Source organism: Condylura cristata, unplaced genomic scaffold (assembly GCF_000260355.1).
Source record: "Condylura cristata isolate star-nosed mole 26May11 unplaced genomic scaffold, ConCri1.0 scaffold00025, whole genome shotgun sequence".
Lineage (NCBI taxonomy): Eukaryota > Metazoa > Chordata > Mammalia > Eulipotyphla > Talpidae > Condylura > Condylura cristata.
In genome coordinates this window covers 1,911,587-1,938,008 of record NW_004567126.1, presented here as the reverse complement: position 1 = coordinate 1,938,008, position 26,422 = coordinate 1,911,587, and the positions used below count along the sequence as shown (strand labels likewise).

Below are 26,422 nucleotides of genomic sequence, written 5' to 3'. Positions count from 1 at the left end.
TCTCTGTGCAGTGCTTTAACCCACTGCGCCACCAGGGAGGGCCATATTTGATTTTTTTCTAATGAACCTTCCATTCTCCCATGCCCAGAGAACTTTTCACTGCTATTAACTCAGACTAGCCAACTCTGTGCTATGACAACTATCATCTTCTATTTGACCTTTGGACTTCGGGCTTTCTTTCTATAATTCATCATTGTGAGATCCATTTTTCCAGAAAATCACTGTCAATTCCACAACCTTGCACCTAAATGTGATTCTCTGCACCACCTATTGGGGATTATACCTGATAATAATGATTGCACATTTAAAAGTTGCTATGGGAGTATATCATAAAAGTCCTCATCTCACCTAAAGCAATCTAAAGGATCCTCAGGTTATAGGGGTCTGTGCAGTAGAAAGCAAAACCAGTAGCAAATGACATGTTAGTTCTTAATTTGATTTTTCATATGATGCTTTTAAAAGCTATGAATATTATGAACATATTTGGAAAGCATTCTTTTGGCATTTAATGTGCCAAGATATTGTGCAAAGTATCAGAAATAAAACAAACTCTCCTAAGCTTTAAATACAAACTGCCAGCTGACTTCCAGATAAATCCACAAATTCAAGTCCAACATTAACATCCTTCTCACTACAACAGAGAAACACACATTCCTATCTTGCCTCTCTCCACATTTCTGTGGCTCTCTACTATGAAGCTAATGAGGGGACAGTAATAAAAGACTCTGCATCTTACCTTTAAGCCAACTTAATAGCATCAGGACAGCTCTCTCTCTGTTTCATGTTAACATGTAGCTCTTATATTCTCTAAGAACAGCTGCAGTTTTAATTTATTATATGATAGAAGAGTTTATACTTCCTTTCAGAACATTAATTTTTTATTGAAGATTTTAAATGAAGCAAGGACATTTCCTTTCACAGTCCTAGAGATGTCAATCTTTGTGCAACGAAGAACTATAATTAATTTTTTTAATTAATAATTCATATTAGGTAGAGAGGTTTAGTTTAGTCTTCTACCATAACTTCAATTGAGAATGAATTAGTTTCTAAACTCAAATACATGGAAAATTGACTCACTTAACTCTTCATGCAACAAATATGAACTAGACTTTGAGTACTTTGGAGCTTTCTATAAAATTTCTACAACTGGTTTGGTATAGACTGGGTTTGGGATAGCATATTTTTCTGTGTTAGTGTTTCAGACAAATTTGTTTCCTTGTGTTCTAAGCATGTTCTTTATATGCTACTTAAATTAACTTTCAAAGTCAATGTCTTTCTAGAAACCAGTAGTAAAATTTAAAAACTGGTAAAGAAAAATAACATTAAGTGAACAATTTAGAAAATTAATGTTCAGACATTTCCCCCACCCCATAGCTATGATATAAAACATGAAGGTGGCGCTTGATAGGATCCACAATGAAGTAAGAAAATGTCTGCTCATGGCTCGTTGTTGAAGGGTAGCACACACCCACAGAATCCTGAAAAAGACAAACCTACCTCAGTTATTTCATACACAACTACATTCAAAAACAGTCAGCTATTTAACTGATTATTCATCATTCATTATATTCATTATATAAATTCATTATTCATTATATAAATTGGCAGCTAACTAGTATTGTGAAATATTTATTAACAGCACAGCTGATAATGCTAATAATACATGTGTCCTATACAAACTTGCATAATTTTTGACTATGAGAATTGGTAGGCAGGGGCCTCCCTCCTGGCACAGGGTTTGGAGTCTCAGCACTGTCAAGCTATAGCCATGACTTGGGTTTGATTCTGGCTAGGAAGCTAACCCACATAGCACTGCAGACCTCTTCTGTCTCACCTGCTGCTCCCTTCAGAACGAGAGTATATTTCAGTGGATCTGCCTATTCTATTCCCTACTCTATCTCTGGTGAGTCCTCTTAACCCTATGAGCCTCTGGCCTACACCCCAGGTCTTGTATGCACACACACACACACAAAAGGATTATAGCCCAGAATTAAATTCTATTTTTGGAAAAGTGCTTTTAAATTGCAAATATTGCAAAAATTTCTATTTTTTCAATGTTATTGTGTCTGCTTTTAGAACATGGCCTAGAGATACTACAGGGTAGAGACTACTTTTATTTTTAACTGTGCCCTTACCTTGAAAGAAGCTGATACACTAGCTATTCAACAATATGTTAAGTGACTGAAGATACTTAGAAATTGCTTTATATGTACTATGATGCTAAAATTTATGTATCAGCTGCTGTAATATAAAGGGTTTCTGGCATTTTTAGTTATTGTCCCTATAAAGTATGATTTGACAAAGAGAACTCTGTTCCAGTCAAGTCACACATTTAGCTCTAACATCAATAAAGACTATTACTAGATCCAGAGGGCAGAAAGGAAGCTGGAGAGTTCATATTGTTCTCCACATAAAAACATATCCCATTAACATTTAATTATAATAAAAAACTTAACATTATCTGTTCTCCTAGTCATAACATCATCCTAGTTCTAGCTCCATTTGTAAGAATCATTTTAATAACATGTAATTAAATCAATTAGTTGTAAATTCCCCTCAACACTTACATAGGCTGTAACTTTAAAGACAGAAGAAGTAATTTGTATTTTCTTGGTTTGAGGATTCTTTCGAACACTAAAAGAAGAGAGGAAAAAGGGCATACTTTATATAAATCAAGCATTAGTAAAATACACATCTAATACGGATTCTTTTTAGTGTATGGGTGTTCTTATTCAAATATAACATGAAAATATGTTTATGCAACTAAAGTGGTTTAAAGGATAGCCTCTACAGTTCATCCAAGGATTGAGCAAGATCACCTAAATTAAAATTGCAGAAAACTGAATTTTATAATTAGAAGGTTTGAGGTCAGTTTGAGACCCAGAAGATTAGATTCCAGGCTAGAGACAGTAACTAAAATAACTGGAATTGGTAAATTATAGATTGAAGTATAGATAACTTTCAAGGATAGATAAGAATAGTAAACTAAAGAAGTAAACAACCTAAACAGAAATGCCCATTCTGCTACTGACTTACATTGGGCAAGATTAACTTTTGAGTCTCAATTTTCTCATATGTAAACTGAGCATATGGTTCCTTTTAGGACTATATGAGAATAAATGCAGTAAACTATATGAAAACTATTTTCTAAATTATATCATTTTAAGAATCATTTTCTGGGCCTCCCTAGTAGTACAGGGCTTAAATTTTAGCTCTAGCATGCTATCACCAGCCACTGAGTCTGAGGCCTGAGTTCAATCTCCAGTCAGGGATCTGACCCACATGGTGCAGCAGACCTCTCCTGTCTGCCAGCTTCTCCTCTCTGCAGTGTATTTCAGTAATGTGCTGTTCTGCTTTCCACTCTGTCTCTGATGAAACTTCTCATCCCCCATACCTCTGCCCCGCACCCCAGTTCTTTCTGGAGTTTATTTCTGCAGAAATAAAATAAATCTTTAAAAAAAAAAAAAAGAACTGCAGTAAGTCACTCAGATTTCAGGTAGTCAGTAACATTCTCCAGGTAACCTTAAAAATCCATGATTTTTAACAATGCTAGATCAAAATTTTCAAATAGTTCTTGCAAAAAGTGTGATTATCTTAGTTGTTTAGAAAGCAATATAATGAAAAGTTTTCTTATCTGTATCATTGTGATCTATTCCTAAATTGACTCTAAACACAGTCGTATGTAGAATACTCTAGGTAATTCTGCTCATCTTAACAAATAAGGAGCCCATTCTTAATTAGCATCAGTGCCATAATCTGAATTTCTCAGTTCACATCATAAATGTTACATGTGGTACAGATATGTAGTTTGGAGAATCTCTCCAAAAACATTGACAAGAGCTTGTGTTTAATGTCTAAAGGAGAAAGACACAGGCACCATTATTAACCATGTAACTATTTCTGCATGGACATTTTTGACATGGAATGAAATGATCATTTACTTAAAAAAAAAAAAGTACTAAAGTACTACTTACCTGATCTAAAGAGCTGTAATCATTGAAAAGGCATTTTCCAAAATATTTAAATGATACATTTTCAGAGTACATTACAAATGAGGGAGAAAACATTTTAGAAATATTTTTAGCCTCTGTTTGAGCCAGAGACTCCTAAAATTAGGCTTTATAGTGTTTCCCAATATCTAAAAACATAAACGCTGGATTCCCTCCCTGGGACATATTAGTGTTTGTAAGGGCCAACCTGCTAGATACTATAAAGCAGCAGTCACTGCATGTATAGTTAGAAACACAACAGTTTTCAAAAGCATATGAAAACACCCAAAATTCAAGCAAGAGAATAGGAAAATATATCCTTTGTTAGGTTGGCAAGGAAAAATAATTTGACTCGGTATATGGTTCAGAATTCTGAAAAATTAGTGATGATACTTCAAGTTCAGATTATATTTCCTCTACTTGTATGTTCCTTGATAAATATTACATTGATCCACCCTGTATCTTCTCTTCTAAATGCCAGAGTTCTAATCAAATGACAGCGCATGGCTAGTATTAGAAAATACATGAATAGTATTCGTGATAAGCAGAGCAACACTGCTTTTAACAGACTGTGACATTAAACCTATCTGTTGCATTGTGCTAGCACCTAATGCATCTTAAGTAAATATGAAGTTATTCTGGGAAGACAAATTCATATCCTTTGTCATTCAGCAAAGTAATTCATCAGCATGGCTGAACTTGAATTTTTGAAAGAAATATTTAATGTTCTCAAAGAAGAGTCCTGCTGTAACTAGGCTGATTCCCTGTCGTCTCCCTTAATGGCACTGGTGACACTTCCTGCAACCCCAGCAATTGACCCCCCTCTTGGCTGGCCACTCATTACATCAAGACTCCCTGACTGCTCACACCCACATACGAACAATCTCCTCTTTTGAACTTGCAGGGTATTTACTACAGTACAAAGAGCTGCTAACATTTGATTATATGATTTTACTTATAAAAGATTGTGAACAATTGTGAATAATTACAATTATCTAATTTGCTGGTTTGTTGCAATTTCCTGAAGGTTGAAGTCTTGCAGTTTCTTCAGAGCCTGGCAGAATTCTGTGCATGCTATTTGCACTTACTGATTGCCTGCCGAAGTGATTCCATGAACATCATTCCCATTCTTTCTGGAAGATGTCATGCATTTTGGCTACTCATTTTATGAGTGGCCATTACTCTCTGAGTAATGTATTTTTCTTAGCACCCAAAATGTGTAGAAGAGAATCACAGGTGAGAATCCAGTGAAAGGAATGTTGGGAAAAACAGCAACATCTTTAATGTTTAGGTTCTCAAGTTATTTCTATCAAATATCTCCAAAAGAATCTCCTCCACAGCATGACAGTGAGGAATTCTACAGGTGCATGTGGCTGTGGCCTCCCAGAATGGCACTGGTGACACTTCCTGCAACCCCAGCAATTGACTCCCCTCTTGGCTGGGGTGATGCCCACATGCTTGCATGTGAGTGTGTATGTGTGTATACGGTGTATGGAAGAATATTTATAGGAATGCTAGGTGCAGTCTTGTCAGTTTTCATAAGCTATAAATGATTAGCATAAAATGCTTGATTAGATATACGTATGATTTTTCTGAAATTGCTTCTATGAATATCATGGAATGACACCAAGAACTACAGTGTTGAATATCATGGAATGATACCAAGAACTAAGTAGCAAAGGTCTGTTGTTTTCCTTAAAGTAAAACTATAACAAAACTCTGGGATCCTATACTTTCTCTTGTCCCTTCACAAAGATGATCCAATACCTTAATCATGGAAAAGCCCAACCAAAGAATGTCTAATCAATGTTAGTCAATAAGATTAAAAGGTTACTTAAGAGACTTGTAAAGTTTTTATCTTCACTTGATCTTTTAAAAAAAGAATTAAAAGAATTGCTAGTGTGTAATACCTGAAACAAACCATATAGTTTTAGGATTAATATGAAAAGTAAAGATTGCATCTAGATGACAATTTCCTCATCTCTTTAGAACAAATGCAGTATTTGTCTTTACTACTAGTCAAGCACATGAAAACATCCTGAGGGATCTTATATTCCTTGAGATTTAAAGGCAGTCTAGGGGGGAAAGGAGACTAGGAAGGTGGAAGTTGCTAATAGTGGACAGAGTAGTTCACAGATCTTAAACAAGCAGCAGAGGCAGATGAAGAATGAGGTGACCGAGGACTAAAGGAAGGCCAGAAAATACACAAGCTTTCTAGCCTGAAAGAGAAAGAGGCAGCTCTGAAAAGGGGGTCCTGCTGGGCTCTTTCAACACACTTCAGTTGATAACATGAGCCTCACCAGATGCTGGGTAATCCCATCGTAGTTAAACAAGAACTTTATTAACCAGTCACACACACATGGTAATCTAGCAACAATACCTCACTAGATCCTTATAGATAAGTTTTGCTGTTTCCAGATATGGATTAAGCACATCTTCATATTGACAAAGGGCTCCACCAAGGCAAAAATGCTTGAAAAGACAAAACAGGAACTCATCTCTCTCTGGTTGGCTGAAGATTTCATATTTTTCTGAGTCTTCCACTAACAAAACCTATGTAAGATGAAAAAAACTTAGAGCAACAAAATTTGAGATTTTAATTTTTATGTTTTTAAAAGCTCAATTTATATATTTAAAAATAATCTTAGACCTATGTTAAGAAGCAATTCTGAGGTACCACAGTGTTCTGCCAGGCCTGTTCTTATTTCCCTCCATTTTGTCACTCCTTACTGACATTAAAGGAAAAGAATAGGTCTAATTCCACTCTTCCGGATTTTTTGATTCTATTAATGGTTTATCCTTTGTAACTGCATTGTTCTGCTGCAATGTTAAAATATAGTCACCTTATGATGGGAAACCCATGGGGATTACAATTGAGATGAAAAAAAATGTACAAAATGATGCAAAAAAACTGTTATATATATATAGTCACCTTAAATTGCATTTGGAAACAAGGGAGCATATCGTTAAGTGGAGAAACTGCTCCACTCCATTTTGTAGCGTTCCCACCTTAGTGTTTGGACCGCTATTTTCTTTGTTCCCTGAGGAAGTCCACCTTGAACTACTTAGGGAACTTATAACCACTATTCTTTTCCACTTTCTCCTAATAACATGACTTACACTTCACCACTTTACAGTGACCTTGCTACCACCTTCCCAATTTAACTAGGAGGATGCAGGTGCTTTCCTCACACCACTGGGCACTGAGACATTGACTGCTTGTTGCTGGTGGCAGTGATGAGGAGGCCATGCATGTACACTCTAATATAGCTCTGTTACTGAATTGTGTATACCCCACCTACTTTAAAAAGAATGAACAATAAAATATAGACACACAGAATAAGATAAAAATTCTAAAAGACAAAAAGTTGTAACCAAGAAATAAGGTAGGGAGAGACAGTTCATATAATAAGGAATTCCAGAAGTAGAAAAGCTACAAAATTATACATAACACTTACCACTCACTACCTCACAGGCAAAGGAGGGCAATAAGAGTTATACAATAGTCTAGTTGCAGAAAGTAGGAAACTGATGAAGGTTAACACTTTATATGCCTCAATCTCAAATGAAAAGTCATTCCAAGGTCATTATGTAAGAGATATTTTAAAAAATAATAAATTATGTGGTGTTGCCTATATATTGTTTACTTGTAGTGACTTGATGAAAGTCTAAGTTATATATATATATGATTACTGTCCTCTGAAGTGCCATGTGAAACACCTGGCACACCTCCTTCCTTCCCTTCCCCCCATCTCATCTTCTTTACTCCTCCAGAGTGAAACACTGTGATACTGAATGAAACCCAGTTTTGCAGTTTACCTGAAGATCTGGCTTAATCCAAAAGGGTGACTAAAGCCCTTAGGAATGAATAGCTAACACATTCCTTCCTAGAGCACACTCATGTGCTGAATTGATTAGGCTATACAATTTAAAAACTACCTACCTTAACTAAAAAACAATTAGGAATGAATGTTAAAGCAGTAGCTTTCTCCAGCCCTTTCCCAGTCCATTCTTGTACAGATCTGCAGCCCGGGAGAGCAGATTGCAAGGGTTAATGGCAAGACTTCTGAGAGCAGTCAGAAAAGCCTGATTACCAGCATTTACACTGCACCAGGAGCCAATAGACTCTGTTGCTGCACAATGGGGGGCCCTTTTCAGTTCAGGCTAAGGCTGGAAATTATTTTTTCAGTCAGAAAGCAAGCAAGTTAAAACCCTCCCTGTTGCTGCAAAGTGGCAAAGAACAGAAGAGCAAAACATACAGGCAAATGGAAAAAAACCAGGCGGCTCAGCACTTCCTGAATAGAGGTGCTCTTGGAGCAATAAATAAGACCGACAGCAGCAGGAGTTCTGCCGAGTACTCTGCTGAAGCAAATCCTCCTCAAAACAAGTCTATTAATGAGGCTCTCTTTGTAGAAGGGACAGTGAAAGCTCAGAAATGAGGGGTAAGGGCCAGCTTAGATCTGAGCTCAGTGACAGAAAGGAGAGCTGAGATTAAATAGCTCCTGGAAGGAGGGGAATTCAGCCTAGACGAGAAACTTTCTCATGTTCAGTTCCAATCTTCAGTAAGGAATAGAAATTACTATCAGGTCTCCACTGGAGATTATTTATGTTATCTTGGGTTACACAGAAATACACTTCACTTAACTAAAAAACAAGTTATACATAGTCTCATCCATTGTGTGAATTTGACTGGTCTCAACTGGTTAATTTTCTTGTTCTATTTTCTTCTTAAACTAAGAGTTTATTTGTATCTTATCTTAGTGTAGATCAACATAAAACCTGAGCCTGGTTGCAGTTCTCCTGGTCTACAGACGTGATTTCTGTGTCCAGATGGTGCCTCAACTGCTTCCCTAATTTATCCTTGTCTGAACAGGAAATCTGATGTCCTCCTTCCCTCTCTCAATGTACGTGGTAATAAATAGTACAATAGCCATTATTATTACCGAAAGCTTAATATGTACCAGGCACTGTGGGAAGTACTTTAAATGCATCCACTCATATAATTCTTACATTGTGTCTATTTTATAGATGTAAAAACTGAGGCTTGTACTGCAATTATTAAAGTGACAGAGCCTGATTTTAAACCCATATCTATTTGACACCAAAGTCTTTTTGCCATTTTATACTCTTTCTTAATAATTAATGATATACTATGCTTCACTGTAACAGCATTTCATACTTTTTTAAAGAAGCACATTTAAAATGCCTTTGCAACTCATTTCTCAAGGAAGGTAGAATGAATATTTTAATCTCGAGGTTGTACAGATAAGATCTTGAGACTAAAAATTATCAATGATTTGCCAAAAGGTTGGTATTATCTTATAAACAATAAATCAAGAATTAAGTAAATTATTGTGTCTTCTGATTCCTAGCTCAGTATACTTCTCACTAGCACACCTGAGATTCAAAGATTCTTTTACTGCAGGGATGTTTTTAAATATTCATTTGATTGGACATGTAATGGTAAACCTTTATTTTTTACCTCCAGCATACCCCATCTGCCTTCCTCCTCTACACACTATTTACCCTAATCTCTCTGATAACCATTATCTTCTTTTAGCCAAGTTCTTTTTTGATTATTTTATTGGGTAAACTATCCAAGTAATGATAAACTTAGTGTAGTAAATATAGATGCTGATCCATAATGACATACCTCTGAAACTTGTATTTTATAATAGTTACTTCAAAAAAAATTATTTGATATGTTTCAAATTTCATATGTTATGTTAAAAGCCCTACTTTAGGGACCCTCCCTGGTGGTACAACAGGTTAAAGTGCAGCACTACAAAGCTAGCCACAGACACTTCTGCACGAGTTTGATCCCTGGCCAGGGAGGTGACCCACAGGGTGCAGCAGACCTCTCCTGTCTTACCCGCTCAGCAGTGTACTTCATCAATCTGCCTGTTCTGCTCCCCAGTCTGTCTCTAGTGAAGACTCTTACCGCCCCTGCACCTCTGGCATATGCCCCAGTTCTGTATGCATAAATAAATAAATCTTTAAAAAAAGAAACTCCACCTTGAGGAAAAATAGGCATTACGTAGAAAAGCCAGAGTTCCTCCACTAGCCCCTTGCCATTCGGGCCAGAGCCCTGCGGTGTATTTCCTATGTACTGCACCATGTTGAGCTTCTACCTTTACGTGTCACAGCACCTGGCTGAAGGCTAGGGAGAAATGTGTATGTCAAAGTAAAAGTGCCATTCAAAAAGAAATCCACGGACTATAATGACTATTATGGGCTTTAGGTTGGTAAACGTTTTTGACTTTAAGATTTCCTGAAACTAAATTCTACTGTGAATAATTTAAATTCTGTACTTACTTTTCGTAATTCATCTGAAATAAGAAAAGGATCGCAATAGGAGTCTAGACATTTAACGATATGTCCATTGTCTCGCACGATACCTTCATCATATAACCGATTAAAAAATGACATTGAAAGCTGTGTGCAAGGAATATTTACAGCTTCAATTTTTTTCACTTCAGTTCCTGAAAAGATATTTTATAGCAATAAAGAAATTAATTTAGTATTCTCAATCATTTCTAAAGCAAATATCACTATGAAGAGATTCTAAAAGTAACCAAATACAACATGTTTTCATAAAGTTAATGACACATTAGTTTTTATTTTGGAGCTTATTCATTTTTATCAAGCATTAAAACCTGATAACAAAATCTCACCATTTGAGGCATAGATTTAACATATGTAAAGTAGAAAATGCTTGAAAATGAACTATATTTTGTGTGTGGTAGGAGGTTTTTTGATCAGTTTTAATGCATATATCAGAATTGCCAAAAAAAGGATGGGAATTGCCTTGAATATTTTGGACTTATATTATGCTTACTGCTTTATAATTCACATTGCGAATATTTTTACTAAAGTAATGGGTATCTCCAAAGTCCAAGATATCAAGGTATATCTTGAAAATGTTCCTCTTCATTTAGGGGTTTCTCCCTTGTGAACTCATTTACATTGTTATTATCAAAAAAAAAAAAGTAAAAGGTAAATTTAAAACCAGGACCCAAAGAGTTATTACAAGTTCAGAATTAGAGAAATTTAAAATTAGGGTGGTTTGTCCATTTTTATATTGTAGTTCTAGTTCTCCCCCCCACACACACTTTTACCTCTTTCTTCTATCCCATAATTGTTTCCTGAATGTGTCTTCCAGAGATGGATTTTGTTACTAAAATTGTCATTTAATTATAGAAATACATAGAGTGAATATTTCTATTATTGCTTCAGTGAATCACTTAGTCAGCTTCTGTTTTATACACCCACTACCATCCACGCAGTCATTCGTATATGAAGGAGTAGTGTTCTTCAATACAGAGTAGGAGGGAGACTGAATTCTAGGGGTGGCGGATCTTGGTGCATTGTCACCTTAAGACATGTGCTGGATCTCTGGCTGAGATGGAGCCTGAGCTTGAGAATAGTAAAGCTGGAGATTATTTACTTCATTGCTCTAATGACCACTGAGAGCACTGCTAGGGCCTGTACCTCCTTCTGATCCTGAGTTGGGCTACTGTAGAGGCAAGGATTTCCAGAACTAGGGAACTGTGTGTATCTCAGTCATTTCAAATGCCATGCTGCTAAGAACAACTCCTTTTGTTTCAGAAGCAAAATCCTCTGGAGGATTAAAATAAAACAAAGATCAAAGAAAAGGTCTGAGCACCACTGGAAGATCAAAAACCAAGAGTAGGGTAGAGCCAATGTTCAAGGATGGGCTGGCAGCCATAGGATGAGGGGCTGACGTAGGCAACATGTCATTTTATAAATGGATGTGTGCTCTGATTTGGGGAGTTGCAGGAGTGCTTGGAGGGTGAGAAGAGATCCAATCCACTTAATCTAAGGTATGGAAATAGTGTTTACTATGGATTGAATTGTGTCCCTCTAAGTCTATATATTTAAGCCCTAACTCCCAGTGTGATGATCTTTGGATATAGGCCCTTTAGTCAGCAATTCTGGTTAGATAAGGTCATGGGTCAGGTTAGAACTTCAGTATATAAATAACAAAGGGACACAATTCAGTCTATAGTATTCCATGCTGATCCTACAAAGTTCATGTCCTTTACACTTATTCTATCCCAGCAGTCTCCAAAGTTAATGCATCCCAGTATCAACTCTGTAGTCTAAGGTCCAAAGTCTCAGTAAATATCACCTAGATCATACTGGTGACACTTTATCCTGAGGCAAAATTCCTCTGTAGTTGTGAAAACTGTGAAACCAGACAGGTTATCTATCTACTTCCAAAACACAGTGGTAACTAGGCATTGGAGACATTTCTACTCCCAAAGCAAGAAATTGGAAAGAAGGGGTGATGACCCCAAGCAAGACCAAAATTTAGCAAGGCAAATTCCATTAAATTTTAAGCTTTAAGAATAATCCTCTTAGACTATAGGGAAAAACGAACCCTCATACACTGTTAGGTGGGAACATAAACTGATCTAGGCACTCTGGTGGTTTCTCAAAATAATAAAAAAAACAAATCTACCATATTATAAATAGTTCTAGGAGCAATTCCACTTGTAGGTATCTATCCAAAGAATGCAAAATCACTAATTTGAAGGGATATATGCATCCTATATCAATTGCAGCCAAGTTTTAGATAAAACCCATATATCCATCAACAGAAAGGTGCATTAGTGGCTGTGGTTATAAAACATACACACACACAAACTCACAAAATGGAATACTATCCAGCAATAAAAATAGAAAAGATGAACTCTTGTAATTTATGACCATATGAATGGAATTAGAAGATTATGGTTAAACAAAATAAGTCAGGAGAAAAACAAATATCTGATGACTTATTCATACGTAGACTATAGAGAAACAAAACAAAGGACAGATTCAATGAAATCCAAACAAACCCTAGAAATCTTACTGTAGAACCTAGGCTACGAGGAGAGTGTGGGGGTGGGAAGTAAAGGGAGGAGAGGGCCCAATGGACAATGGTAGAGGATTATAGGTGCTTTGGTGGTAAGTAGGGTATGGTAAAATATATCTGAAGAGGTATGAACCTATTCCTTTAAATCATATACACTGTTGTCAACCAATGTTACCTCAAGAAAAAAATGATATAATTTTTTTAAAAAGGATCCTCCTCTTGGGCACAATGTTGTGCCTTCCAGTGGGGTGGTTGTTTGGTTCAGCTCCCAAAGGTCAGGGTGGCCCTGCCCATAAGGCTTCAGCCAGAAGCCATTTGGCAAGTTGAAACTGAGGGGGCAGTCTTCTGGGGCCTCCTCCTTTTCCTGGAAGAATGTGTGTGTGTGCAACTCTGTGGCCTTATAGTCTGTTCATAGAGGATCTAAGAAGTCTGACAGCTGCCTTTGTCTACCCTGCTTTTTTCTGTTGTCTTTAATTCACCCAGAAGAGTCTTGGCTGGTACTATCACATCTCAATTCCTGGCTTCTGTTGAAATGGGTGATTAAGTTCCTGAGTTGCTACATTTAGGATCTCTTATCAAACATCAAATGGTGGCTCAGTCACACCCTTAGAGCACTCTTCAAAACAAGATTACACTTTTTTTCTGCAATAGGGATAGCTGTGAATTTTTTTTAAACTTTAAGTGCTTATCCTTTTTTCTTTAAAATTCCTTATTCAATTCTCCTCTCTCCTTTCATATTTTACTATAAGCAGTTAGGAGGAAATCAAGCCACTCATTCAATACTTTAATTAACAATCTCCCAGTTAGACATCCAAAATTTCTTTTACAAAACACTGCCGCATAGTTCAGCCAAATTCTCTACTATTTTATAACAAGAATTTCTGGCCTTTCCACCAGTTTCCAGTAACATGTGCTTCATTTCCATCTAAGATCTCACCAAACTACCCTAAAAGCCATAGTGCTAGCATGTACCTTAAAACTCTGTCTATCCCATTACACAGTTTCAAAGACACCTGTGCATTTATTTACTTATTTTTTTGGTTCTTGTTATAGTAGCATTCCATATCTTGGTACCAAAATAAGCATTAGTTGCTAAGACAAACCCTTCGTAGACTGGTTAATTTAAACAGCTATCTACTTCTTATCATTATGGAGCTGGGAGGTCCAGGATCAAGGTGACATCTGGTTCAGTTCCTGGTGAGGATTCTTTCCTGGCTTGTAGATGGCTATCTTCTGGAGTACCCACACAAGGTAGAGAGTACAGGTATCTGATCTGCTTATAGTGCTCATAAGGGCAGAGTCCCATCCTGAGGAGTTGTCAAGGCTGGGACCTCATCTAAACCTATTGATCTACCAAAGCACTCATCTCTAACTATTGTCAAATTGTGGCTAAATGGGGAGGGGTGCAATTCAATCTTCAGCACACTATGCTCTCTGTAAGAATTTGGAAAAATCCTGTAATCTATGTAATCTTTGCCTGGCTAAGATTATGGAGAAGGCCCTCCCTGGTGGTACAACAGTCAGTGCGAGTTTGATTCCTTGCCCGGGAAGTGATCTACATGGTGCAGCAGACTTTCCCTGTCTCATCTCTGCTCCCCTCAGCAGTGCACTTCGTTGATCTGCCTGTCCTGCTCCCCACTCTGTCTCTGGTAAATCCTCTCACCAGCTCTGTACCTCTGGCCTGTACCCCAATTCCACATGCATAAGTAAATAAATCTTTAAAAAAAAAAGATTAGGGAGAGAGTTGAGAACGCATTAATTCTCCTGTGGCACCAGTAGACATACATACACTGTATGTCTCCTTTTCCTTTGGTGATTTTCTAGCAACCCCATTCATGTGGCAATGGCAAAGGCAGGTTGGTACAGTGAGTGCCAAGTTCTTGAATTCTGGAGGCTGGATTTGACTCTCAACACCACCTGGCCAACTGTGTAAAATGAGAGGCAGCAATTTCTTACTCTAATTTATCAACTGTAAAACAGGAATATATAAAAATACCTCTCAGAGTTGTTTTTGTGACTTAGATGAGGGAATGTACATGTCACCCTAAACTGAGCACACAGAAGCTTCATTCTGTTAGTCCCAAAGGGTGGGTGGAGAGTGGATCTAAAGGAAGGGGGTAGGGGAGAGGAGGTTGAGAGGAGGAAGCAGCACCATCAATCCGGAATGTGGGCAGCATGGCCAGTAGGGAATAACATTCTCCTGTCAAGATGTTTAAAACCAGTTCACTTGCCAGAAGAATGTATTTTTCTCTCATTAAAAAAAAAAAAATCTGTTTCTTTTGCTTATTGAGGCCCCCAGGAAAATTAAATAGAAATGATAGTGATATGTCAGAAAATGAAGAAAAGCAAGAAAGAAGAGATACAAACTAGCTAATCAAAGAATACTAGCAATCCACTAGAAACTTCTAAAACAGAATGCTATCCCTCTACCCTGTTTTCAGAGTATTGCTAATTGATTCTGTCAGACACATGTGGAATTTTATAACTTCTCTTTTTTAAAAATTAGAAAGAGTAGGTGTTATTTTGGGAAGTATATATCAATATGTGATACATGGCTCTGCTTAGTTCCTTTTGAAGATTTGAAATTGGTAAATATAGTTGCACAGTTTAACTTTGTAAGCAGTCTGAAGATCACACTGTACCAGCATTTTACTTTATAAATTATGTAGTAGCCTTTAGCCAATAGCAATAAAATCTGACCTACAAAGTCGACAGCATCATGAACTACTTGTAATCTTGTTCTTGACTAATACCTTAAGTTTTTGAGTATGTAAGTCTACTGGAGTTCCAAGAAAATGCAATTTAGAATTTACCAAACCAACCTCATGTAATTTGAAATCAACCTGTATTTTCTTGAGCACAAATCCACATTACTAACCAGATTCTTCTAAATGGAATGATTTCTTCTATAGGTAAGGCCTCAGTTAAAATTTAAAATACAGTGTTCATGCTTTTGTTTTCATAATAATCTATTAACTCTGTGACTTGTTCCTTGACTTGAATTTAAGAGACTTGAGTGTTACATGTTTTGGTATTTTACTTAAAGATTTCTAGCTGTGTTTCAAAATACTATGAAAATATTATCTATATAAAGTACTCCTCTTGAGAATTTAAGCCTCCTCTGTGATTTAATTATCCCTGGTTTTGCTTTCTGTGGTTTCAGTTACTCAAAGTTCAAAAATATTAGAGATAGGGCCTCCCTGGTGGCATAGGGGTTAAAGTCTCAACACTACCAAGCTGTCCCCAGAGACTGCAGCATGAGGTCCTGACCAGGTAGCTAAGCTACATATAGCTAAGCATATCTTTCCTATCTCGCCTGCTGCTCCCCTCATCAGTATATTTCAGTAGATCTACCTATTCTGCTCCCCAAGTGTCACTGGTGGATCCTCTCAACCCTCCCCACCACCTCGGCACCTTTGGCCTATATCCCAGTTCTTGTATTCATAAATACATTTTTAAAAAATCTTTAAAAATATATCAGATATAGGGGACTTCCTGGTGGCACAAGGGGTTAAGCATTAGCCCTATAAAGCTATCAGCAGCCACTGCAGCACAAGTTCAATCCCAGCCAGGGAGCTGACCCACATGGCACAGCAGATCTGTCCTGTCTTGCTCCCCTCAGCAGTGTAATTCAGTCAATTCATCTGTTCTGCTCTCTACTCTGTCCCCGATGAATCTTCTCACCCCCTATCTCTGTACCTCTGGCCTGTATCCCAGTTCTTGCATGCATAAATAAATAACTATATTTTTTTAAATTAGACATAATAAGGATGCTGAGAGAGATCATATTCATGTAACTTTTTTATAGTCACTGTTATAATTGTTCTATTTTACTACTATTTGCTGTTGACAGATAATCTTACTATGCCTACTTTATAAATAAAACTTCATCATAGATAAGTACCTCTAGCAGAAAACATAGAATAAATAGCCAGCATTCTACAATTTCAAGTATAGATATCAGTGGCATTGTCACTCGATCCTTTCAATGAGTACAAATGACTATTCTCCTTGTCTTATTCCTATGGCTAAGGTAACATCCATGATACATTGGTGCAATTTTTTTTATATATATAACAGAGTTCACAGAATAGGGTTGACTCATACATCTTAATGTTCTCTGCATGTGGCATCTTCCACGAAGTGTTAAGCCAAGAAAGTGCATCATCAACTCCTAGGAGAAAGATGCAGAGCAGCCTGGCACAGATGGTTATATATCTGTTACCAAATAATTGAGACATTATTCCTCAATTTGTATTATACACACAAACACACACACTACAAATATTGTATACCCATACACACATATAATTTTTGCATAGAAGAACTGGGGTGTAGGCCAAAGTTCTTCTGAGCTGAGAGGATTCACCAGAGACAGAGTAGGGAGAAAAACAGACAGATCTATTTAAAGATACTGCTGAGGGGAGCAGCAGGAGAGAAAAGAGAGGTCTGCTACTCCATGTGTGGGTTAGCTCCCTGGTGAGGGATTGAACTCAGGCCACAGAAGTGGTAGTGCTGAGATTTAACCCCCTAGGCAGCCAGGTAGCCCCAATTTGTATTATAATAATGAGAGCTTCTGAGGTAACATTGTGTTAAAACAGCAATAAAGTCAACTGAAAAGATAAAAATAAATTTTATTTACCTAATGTAATCCACTGTCCAGGAGAATCTGAAAGTAACTTCAAATTGGGAATAACATTCGGATCTTTGAAAAAAGCCTAAAATACAAATGTGAGGGGAACGTATTAGATAAATTATCATAAACTACAATATTAACTTCTAAAATTAACTTTTAAAATTGCAATTCAAATCAGGCAAGGAAGTTTCAAATTGGTAAAATATCTAATTAAGAAATTTTTGACAAAGAAATGTTATCTTCTAACTGGAACAGTTGAACAACAGTTTAGGTTCTCCAAGATATAGCTATCTTGGGGGCATAAATAAAAATAATGACATAGGATAAAAAGTAAGTTTTATATAAAGTTTAAAAAGTTTGTTTTCTCTCAATCCTGTTTTCCTAGTTGTCTTAATAATCACCACTAAATCTGAAACTAAGGTAATCAATTTGATTCTATTCAGGGGCCACAACAAAAAATGACAGGTAAGACTTCATAAACATGAAAGTTTTCCATATGGCAGAAGGAAATAAGGTAGTCAACAGTTTTAGTTCCAAGCACCAGCAGCAGACTCTGACTGAAAAGGTTAGAATTTATCAAAGATATTATCTCAAACACTCCATGTAATCTTTCAGGAAGTAGAGAATATAAGACAAAAGGGTAGGCCCTGGGACAATGCACAATCATCTGAAGACACAGTCATCTTTGTATTGCACCTACTTGTGCCTTCGCCAAGGCCACTGATGTACCAGGAATGTCCTGCTGAATGCTGGGCACCTCTGCTTCCACCTCTGCTGGAGACGAGTTCCATATGCAACTCCTTATGTTGCTCACTTTGAATCCTAGTCTTTCACCAATAAATCTGATTGGTAGACCTAATTCCAGGTTTATGCTCTGAGTGCCAAAGAGGCAAGTGTTTTGGATTCCACTAGGGACTTCAGAAGGGTAAAAATTACCCCTAAGGTACATGTATGCTTAAAAGGCACAGGGTAACCAGAAAACATAATGATGGCTATGGTGAATAATAAAAGAAAAGAAAAATAATAGAATGAAGAAAAATTTGCAACAAAAATTATTTATAAGGAAGGGATAGGGATGGCTGACATCTACAATAGCTTAAAAAATGTCCAATTTTAAAAAATACTGACAACTTGGCCCTCCCTGGTGGCTCAGCAGGTTAAAGCACAGCACTAAGAAGCTAAAGCCACTTCCGCATGAGTTCGATCACCACCTGCCCGGGAGGTGACCACATGGCGTGGCAGACCTCTCCTGACCCGCCCGCTGGTCCCCCAGCAGTGTACTTCGTCGATCTACCTGTTCTGCTACCCACTGTGTCTCTGGTGAAGCCTCTTGCCGCCCCTAAGCCTCTGGCCTGTACCCCAGCTCTGTATATACAAATAAATAAATCCTTAAAAAAAAAAAAATACTGACAACTTGATTTTAAAAAGGGCAAAGGATACAAATATTATGTAAAAAAATACAAACCACCAGTAAGAGGCTCAACTTCAAGAGCAGTTAGAGAAGTGATAATAAAAACCACAAGGTACCATATTTACCCACTACACTGAAAATATTTAAAAGGATTGTAACCAATGAACATACCAGAAGATATGCATTCTCACAAACTGCTGGTAGGTGTGCCTCTTTACAATCTTTTGAGCAAGTAAATGGCCATTATCTTGAACATCAAAAATATGTGTGCCTTATGATCTAATGCATTCCAATTTGGTGTCTGGTCTACAGAAATGAAACTACCAGGTCTTAAGATTTCTGTATAAGGGGATCTTTTTTTACAGTATTGTTTGTAGTGTCAAAACCTCAAACAGCTCCAATGTCTACCAACAATAGTTGAATAAAATACAGAACTTTTACACTACATTGTATGCAGCTATTGAAGAAAAAATATTAGAATAAAATATAAGCTCCATAAGAGCAGGGCCTTGTTTTTCTTCCTCATTGCTATATCCCCAGGGCCTACAACAGGCCCTGACACAGAACAGTTATTCAATAAACAGCTGCTATATGAAGTCTGAAGGAAAACCGTAAATATTTTGAGTATAAAAAGTGTGTATGCAAGAAAAGAGAGATGCATATTAAAAAAAAACCCACAAAAATAAAATATTTAACGTTCATTCTTACGATTAGGTGAGACTGGTGAGTTAAATGAGGACTTCTAGGTTAAGTGAAGAATTCTGATTTTGATCTAAGCTTGATCTAGATTGACGCATTTTTTGATCTACAGGTAACAGGATGACACTGAATAGGTTTAAGCAAAGGAAGAATGTGGTTCAAGTTATATTTTTTAAAAGCTATTCTCCATATTGGCTGCAGCGTACAGGATGAATTGAAGGGCTATGAAGACACTGCTTAGAGACGAGGTACTGCTGTAATGCAGCTATATATGAAATTCTCACCATTCAAGATGACAAGAAGGGGGTGGAAGAGTATGGATTCAACAGATATTCAAGAGGAAGGGACAAAGGGAGAAGACGGAATACAAGATGATGTCTGGAATTTTTACACAAAATAACAGACAGAATAAATGTTACTTGATGAGAAAGGAAAAGAGGCCCAGATGTGTGAAGTAAAGACAAATACATTCAACATGGATTTGCAAATGTCTACATTATGCTAAGATAAATTCCCTGTTTCTAGTAGTGTAAGATAGCGTTAAATACTTTGCTCAGTTACAAAGAAATGTTTTTCCTACAATCATTCCTCAGGAAAAAATTGTCTTATAAATTTACTGTGTTTAAAAATTTAAAAGGATGTTGGTGCACTATTTTATTTGATAATACATTCTTAAAGGGATATACAAGCTTAAATTAACTTCAACTACAATTGGTATTTGAATTTTTTTTTCATTAAAAAGTTTATTTTTACATTATTTTGCACATTTTTTTTTCATCTCATTTGTAATCCCCACGGGTTTCCCATCACCAAATCACCCCTGTGCCACCACCATAGTCCCATGCATTTCCCTCCCTTCCCCCCCACCCCCGTTTTTGATCCCATTCCCCACTCCACCCCCACAGAATGTCTCTGGTCTATGGTTGTTCATTATTTTTGTTATTTTCTCGCCTGGTCCATTATACTCCTGCTATGAGTGAGACCATCCGGTATTTTTCTTTCTCTTTCTGGCTTATCTCACTAAGCATGATCTTTTCCAGCTCCATCCAAGTTGCTGCAAAAGACATGTGTTTCTCTTTTTTGGTTGCTGAGTAATATTCCATTGTATATATGTACCACATCTTTCTAATCCAGTCATCTACTTTTGGGCATTTGGGCTGCTTCCATGTTTTTCCAATTGTAAATAAAGCAGCAATAAACATGGGGGTACAGGTATCTTTTTCAATCAGTGTTTTTGTGTCTTTTGGATAGATACCTAGGAGTGGGATTGCTGGGTTGTAGGGAAGCTCCATGTTTAGCAGCTTGAGGAACCTCCAGACAGTTTTCCATAGTGGTTGTACTAGTTTGCATTCCCACCAGCAGTGCAGGAGAGTTCCTTTTTCTCCACATCCTCGCCAACAATTGTTGTTGCTAGTTGTTTCTCACTGGGGTGAGGTGGTATCTCATTGTGGTTTTAATTTGCATCTCCCTTATTACAAGTGATGTTGAACATTTTTTCATATGCCTGTTGGCCATCTGCATTTCCTCTTTGGAGAAGTGTCTTTTGGTATTTGAATTTTTTTTTTAAAGAGAAGTCAAAGAACCAAGAAAAGGGAAAAATTTAATTCTATGTTGTAATGATTTCTGGGTTTTTGTCAACTTACAATTACATTTCACATGTCATTATAAATTGAAGTAAGCTAAGTACCCTTCAGTGAATTGACCTGGAACAACAGAAATAAATCTTCAGAAAGATCCTTCAAATAAAACAATAAAATGGCTGTTACTGAAATTGCAATTACACACCTAGAAAATAAACTTTAAAAAAAAATAGTCCTAATGTATGCAAAAGATAATTTGGGCTTATTATAGAATTTCTAGTGATGCATTAAGAAAGAATTCACTGTTTCTCGAGTAACTTTAGGAAAGTTGATATGCTTTGGAAAAAATATTAGATGACTCATAAACTCGTTAGCGATAACAATGTCAAAATGAATGCGAAGATTTTAGTTAACATATTTCACAAACTGTAAGGTGTAAAAGATATTTCTAAATTAATGCATTGTTTTAAATAACATGTACTTTAAAATGTATGTCTAGTATATACCACACATTTGAAATATAGTTAGATACTTGACTATTAAATCTATCTGGTAGGCTGCTGGTTTCTGATCCATTATCAATTCTCTCCTTCTTCCTTAACGGTTACAGCAAAGTGCTCAGATAAAAGTCTGCTCTGCAGAGGATCCAAATAAGTATTTCATTAAAGACACACAGATGGCCAAAAAACATATGAAAACATACTCCTCACCACTTATTATTAGGGAAATGCAAATCAAAACCACAGTGAGATTTCATCTGACACGAGCAAGTATGGTTATTATCAAAAAGTCAAGAAACAGTAAGTGCTAGTGAAAATGTAGAAAAAAGAAACTCTAGGGCACTGTTTTTGACTATGTAAATTGGTACAACCACTGTGGCAAAACAGTATGGAAGTCCCTCAAAAATTTAAAAATGCAACTACCATATGATCAAGTAATCCCACTTCTGGGTATTTATCCAAAGAATACGAAAACACTAATTTGAAAAAAAATACACGCACCCTCATGTTCATTGCAACACTATTTACAATAGCTAAAGTACGGAAATGAACTCAGTGTGTGACAATGGTTGAATGAATGGAATAAGATATGTTCTGTATATTCAATGGAACACTATTCAGCCACAAAAAAAGTTAAGATCTTGCCATCTGTGACAACCTGGATAGACGTTAAAGGGTATGCTAAGTGAAATGTCAGAAGGAAAAAAACAAAGAATAAAATGGGGGACAAGTAAACAAATAGAACAAAAACAAACCCTTAGACTCTGACTACAGGATGCTGGTTACCAGAGAGAAAGAAGGGAAGAGGGAACTAATTAGTTAGTGGTAGATTGTGACAGCACATTTGGGTGTGGTGTGATACACAGTTGCTGAGGTGAGAAATTATGCACTTTAAACCTACCATGTTGTAAACTAATGCTGTCTCAATTTAAAAAAAAGTCTGTCCTTCCTCTGTGTATTTGAAGTGTGACCATCATATGTATACCGAAGTGCAGAGGTATCATGTGGACTTTCAGGAAAGCTCTATAAACTCCCCTGTTAAGGTAGAAGAATCCCCTCTTTATCTGTAGCCCCATGGTAAGGATGCCAACACTATCTATGTGAGCTCCGAGTCATTACTCCTAAAATTGGACTCATTTCCTTATTTCTTCTTCTTTTTTTAAAATTTATTTTTATTTATGCATACAAGAATTGAGTTTAAGCCAGAGGTATGGGGTAGGTGAAAGGATTCACTAGAGACAGAACTGGCAGATCTACTGAAATACACTGCTGAGGGAAACAGTCTATGAGATAGGAGAGGTCTGCTGTGCCATAAGGGTTAGCTCTCTGACCAGGAATAGAACGCAGGCCACATGGCTGATGATAGCCTGATAGTGCTGAGACTTTAACCCCTGCATCAGCAGGGAGGGCCCCTTGTTTATTCTTTTGTAACTTGTGTGTGTTTAATGTTATCATCTGCCACTCCATTCAACAAATCAGAGACATGTCACCCCCTTATTCTCCACATCTTATCAGTCCCAAGAAGTAGAAAAAAATAAACACATAGTATCAGTCTCTATGAACTCCTTTCCTTTAAGCATCTCTCCAGGCCTTTGAGGACATAACCATGTACTGTCTGGAGGACAAATTTTCAGTTTTGACTCACTGCTTTCAGATTCAGTCGTAACAATCTCCCCCCTTATACTTCTGCCAATGGGGATTCTCAATATTTTATTTTATTTATTTTTTAAAGATTTATTTTTATTTACTTGTGCATACAGAACTGGGGTACAGGTCAGAGGCTCAGGGGCGGTGAGAGGCTTCACCAGAGACAGAGCGGGGAGCAGAACAGGCAGATCTGCGAAGTACACTGCTGAGGGGAGCAGCGGGTGGGTCAGGAGAGGTCTGCCACACCATGTGGTCACCTCCGGGGCAGGCGGGAATCGAATTTATGCGGAAGTGGCTTTAGATTCTCAGTGATGTGCTTTAACCTGCTGCGCCACCAGGGAGGGCCAATATATTTTATATTTTACTGTCTGGCTGAAAAGCTTTCAGTGACTAAACATGAGCTAGTTTCAGTCAGAGCTAGGTGACATCCAAACTCCTCTGCACAGCACAAAAGGTGCAAAATATCATCCCATTCTGGTCCTGGTATTAGCCTGCTAAGTCTACCTGACAAAATTCTACTTATCTCTCAGGCTAGTCTAGCTCAAGTGGCTTGTCTTCTATGAACCCTCCTCTGACCACCTCAGTCAAGAACACTTTTTCTTGTGCAACCATAGTACCTGTGCACAGGTTGTGCTATCATTTCTTTTTCTTCACAATGCAATTTTTAGTGTTTTACTCTTTTGAGTCTAACTGTTCATTGGTACAGATGTTGGCACTAAAGAAATGTTTGCTTGGTGAATGCTGCTTCCTTCCTTCTTCCATCTCTTTGCTTCCTCACAAATGAACTTTTAGAATATAATTTGTTTTTATATTGAAGGGAAAATTAAAAATCTGGAATTCTGGCTTAAGCAATGCCCTTTGTTCAGTTATGAGTCTTTGGTAGAAATGACTTCGAAGTTTGAGTAAAAAGGAAAAAAAAAATCTAACCATGAATATTTGGGAGTTGTCACTAATGTATTATCAGCAACAATATGATCATTTAACCAATTAACCCTCTGTTCAGAATTAGCTTTTCCCTAAATTCATGTCCAATTCTGGTCACCTCAAAAAGTGATCTGAGGCCCGCCCTGGTGGTACAGCAGGTGAAAGCGCAGCACTGCAAGCCAGCAGCAGCCGCTTCAGCGCAAGTTGAATCCCCAGCCTTGGAGGTGAGCCACAAGGTGTTGCAGACCTCTCCTAAACCACCCACTGTGCCCCTCAGCAGTGTACTTCCTGGATCTGCCTGGTCTGTTCCCCACTCTGTCTCTGGTGAATCCTCTCACCTCCCTGCTCCTCTGGACTGTACCCCAGTCTGTATGAATAAATAAATATTTAAAAAATAGAAAGTGACCTAAGTTGAAACAGAGTGGTCACAGATATAATTAGTTAAGATGAGGTTTTCCTAGAGTAGAGTGGGCCCTTAATTCCGTAAGACTAGGGTTCTCAAAAGAGAGAAAAAGACCTGGACAAATGAGGGTAGAGACTCTGTTACTCTATCCAAGGGTGTTCTGCAGTGGAGAGCCAAGGAATGCCAAGGACTGCTGGGAGCCCACCAGAGGTAGGAAGCAGTAAGGTGCATTCTCCTCTTCAGGCTTCAGGGACCAGAGCCCTGCTCACACCTTGACCCTAGAACTTAAAGCTGATATTTGAAGTAGTAGCCCTGAGAAAGGAGTGTTTTCTCATGGTAAATATTTTGGTGTATTAGTAATATTAAGAAAACCCTGATAATCCTACTGCTCCCCCTTCTCCATTCTGCCTTCCTTCCTTCATTGCACTTAGCACTAGATGAAATGACCTGAGTTTTTTATTGGCAGTCTTGCCATGGGCCTGGAAGGTCCTTGAAAGCCAGGTTCCTGTCTGGCTTGTTCTTCCTAGTATCCCCAACACTTGACAGAATTAGGAGCACAACGGTAGGCCCCTCAGGAAATGCTTGGGAAAGAGTGAATAAACTGCCAACTATACACTAAAGTCAATGCCTTTAGGGACAAGAAAGGCAAAGATTGTATCACAGACCACAAGTTTTCCATTTGATTAGGAAGGAAAAAAATAAAAACACGCCAGAGTTTAAAATAACTTGACTGTATTTTCAAGTGAATGCTTTGGTTTACAAAGCAGTTACCTCCTAACTGGCTAAAGACTTAGTGGTACAACTCTTAAAGCCAGTTTTGGAATTTTTCCTTTGGAACTGTTGCTAGAGCCGTTCTCACAAGACAGATATTATTTGAAAACCAACCAAAAATAATTTGAAGCTAAACCTAGTAAATAAAGCCGGGTAATATTAAAAAACGAAGTGCTCTAAGGGGAAAAAGTAAAAAAGGAAAAAAAAATCCAAATTTTCTAGAGTGATTGTTCTTTAAGGCAGTGTACTGAAGATGAGCTAAAGGAAAAACACATTTATCACGACGTAAGGAAGCAAGTAAAATCTGCCTGTGGTGTGGAGTTATTAGTAATTTTGTGGTGGACATGTTGTGGTAACATACATTTGACGAGATGTGAAGCCGAACTGTACCCCTAAGTCAAACAGTCTTGTCAATGAACCTTCACCTTAACTGAAAAATAATGCCATTGTACCTTTTATGATTCTTAAACGCCGATGGAAACGACGTCATTAAGGAACGGCGCATTCACAAGAATGTACGAAAACTTAAAAGGCAGCAGGGGCGCCGGCCCCTCTCCACCTTCATACCAACCATCACAAAATCATCCTTCCGATAGGCCTGAAACGTCTGGTCAAACCCGAAGGCCTGTGCCTGGATTCTGCCCAGCATGGACCTGAGGAACAGGAGGAGGCAGTCAGTTGGGGCCCGCACGCCGCGGGCGCGTAGGCAGCCGGGGCGGCCGGGCTCGGAATCCGCCCGGAGCTTCACCCAGGGCGGTCCGGCCGCCCTGAAGCCCAGCTCCCGCCGGGAGGCGCCTCCAAGGCCGCCCAGACCCAGGGCGCCATTCCCTCCCGCGGCCCCTCACCACTGGCGGAGCCGGCTGCGGGTTTCCTTGCTGCTCAGAGACTGGAAGGGTCTCTGAGGCAGGAACCTGAAGTAGTAGCCGCCCAGATCCCCCGGCTCCCCCGCCGCCATCGCGGTCCCGGCCGCGCGGGACCAGG

At 38.0% G+C, this 26,422-nt stretch overlaps 1 protein-coding gene across 1 annotated transcript; it reads right to left on the bottom strand.

Moving 5' to 3' along the window:
* Positions 1 to 870: 870 nt before the first annotated feature.
* Positions 871 to 26,422, bottom strand: LOC101629933 (chromosome unknown open reading frame, human C11orf70). The gene is made up of 7 exons (XM_012729491.1): positions 26,287 to 26,422; positions 26,013 to 26,094; positions 17,513 to 17,588; positions 10,305 to 10,471; positions 6,370 to 6,542; positions 2,568 to 2,634; positions 871 to 1,478 (listed from the first exon to the last, which is right to left on the bottom strand). The coding sequence occupies exons 1-7, from the start codon at positions 26,394 to 26,396 to the stop codon at positions 1,344 to 1,346; spliced, it is 810 nt and encodes a 269-aa protein (XP_012584945.1). The 5' UTR covers positions 26,397 to 26,422; the 3' UTR covers positions 871 to 1,343.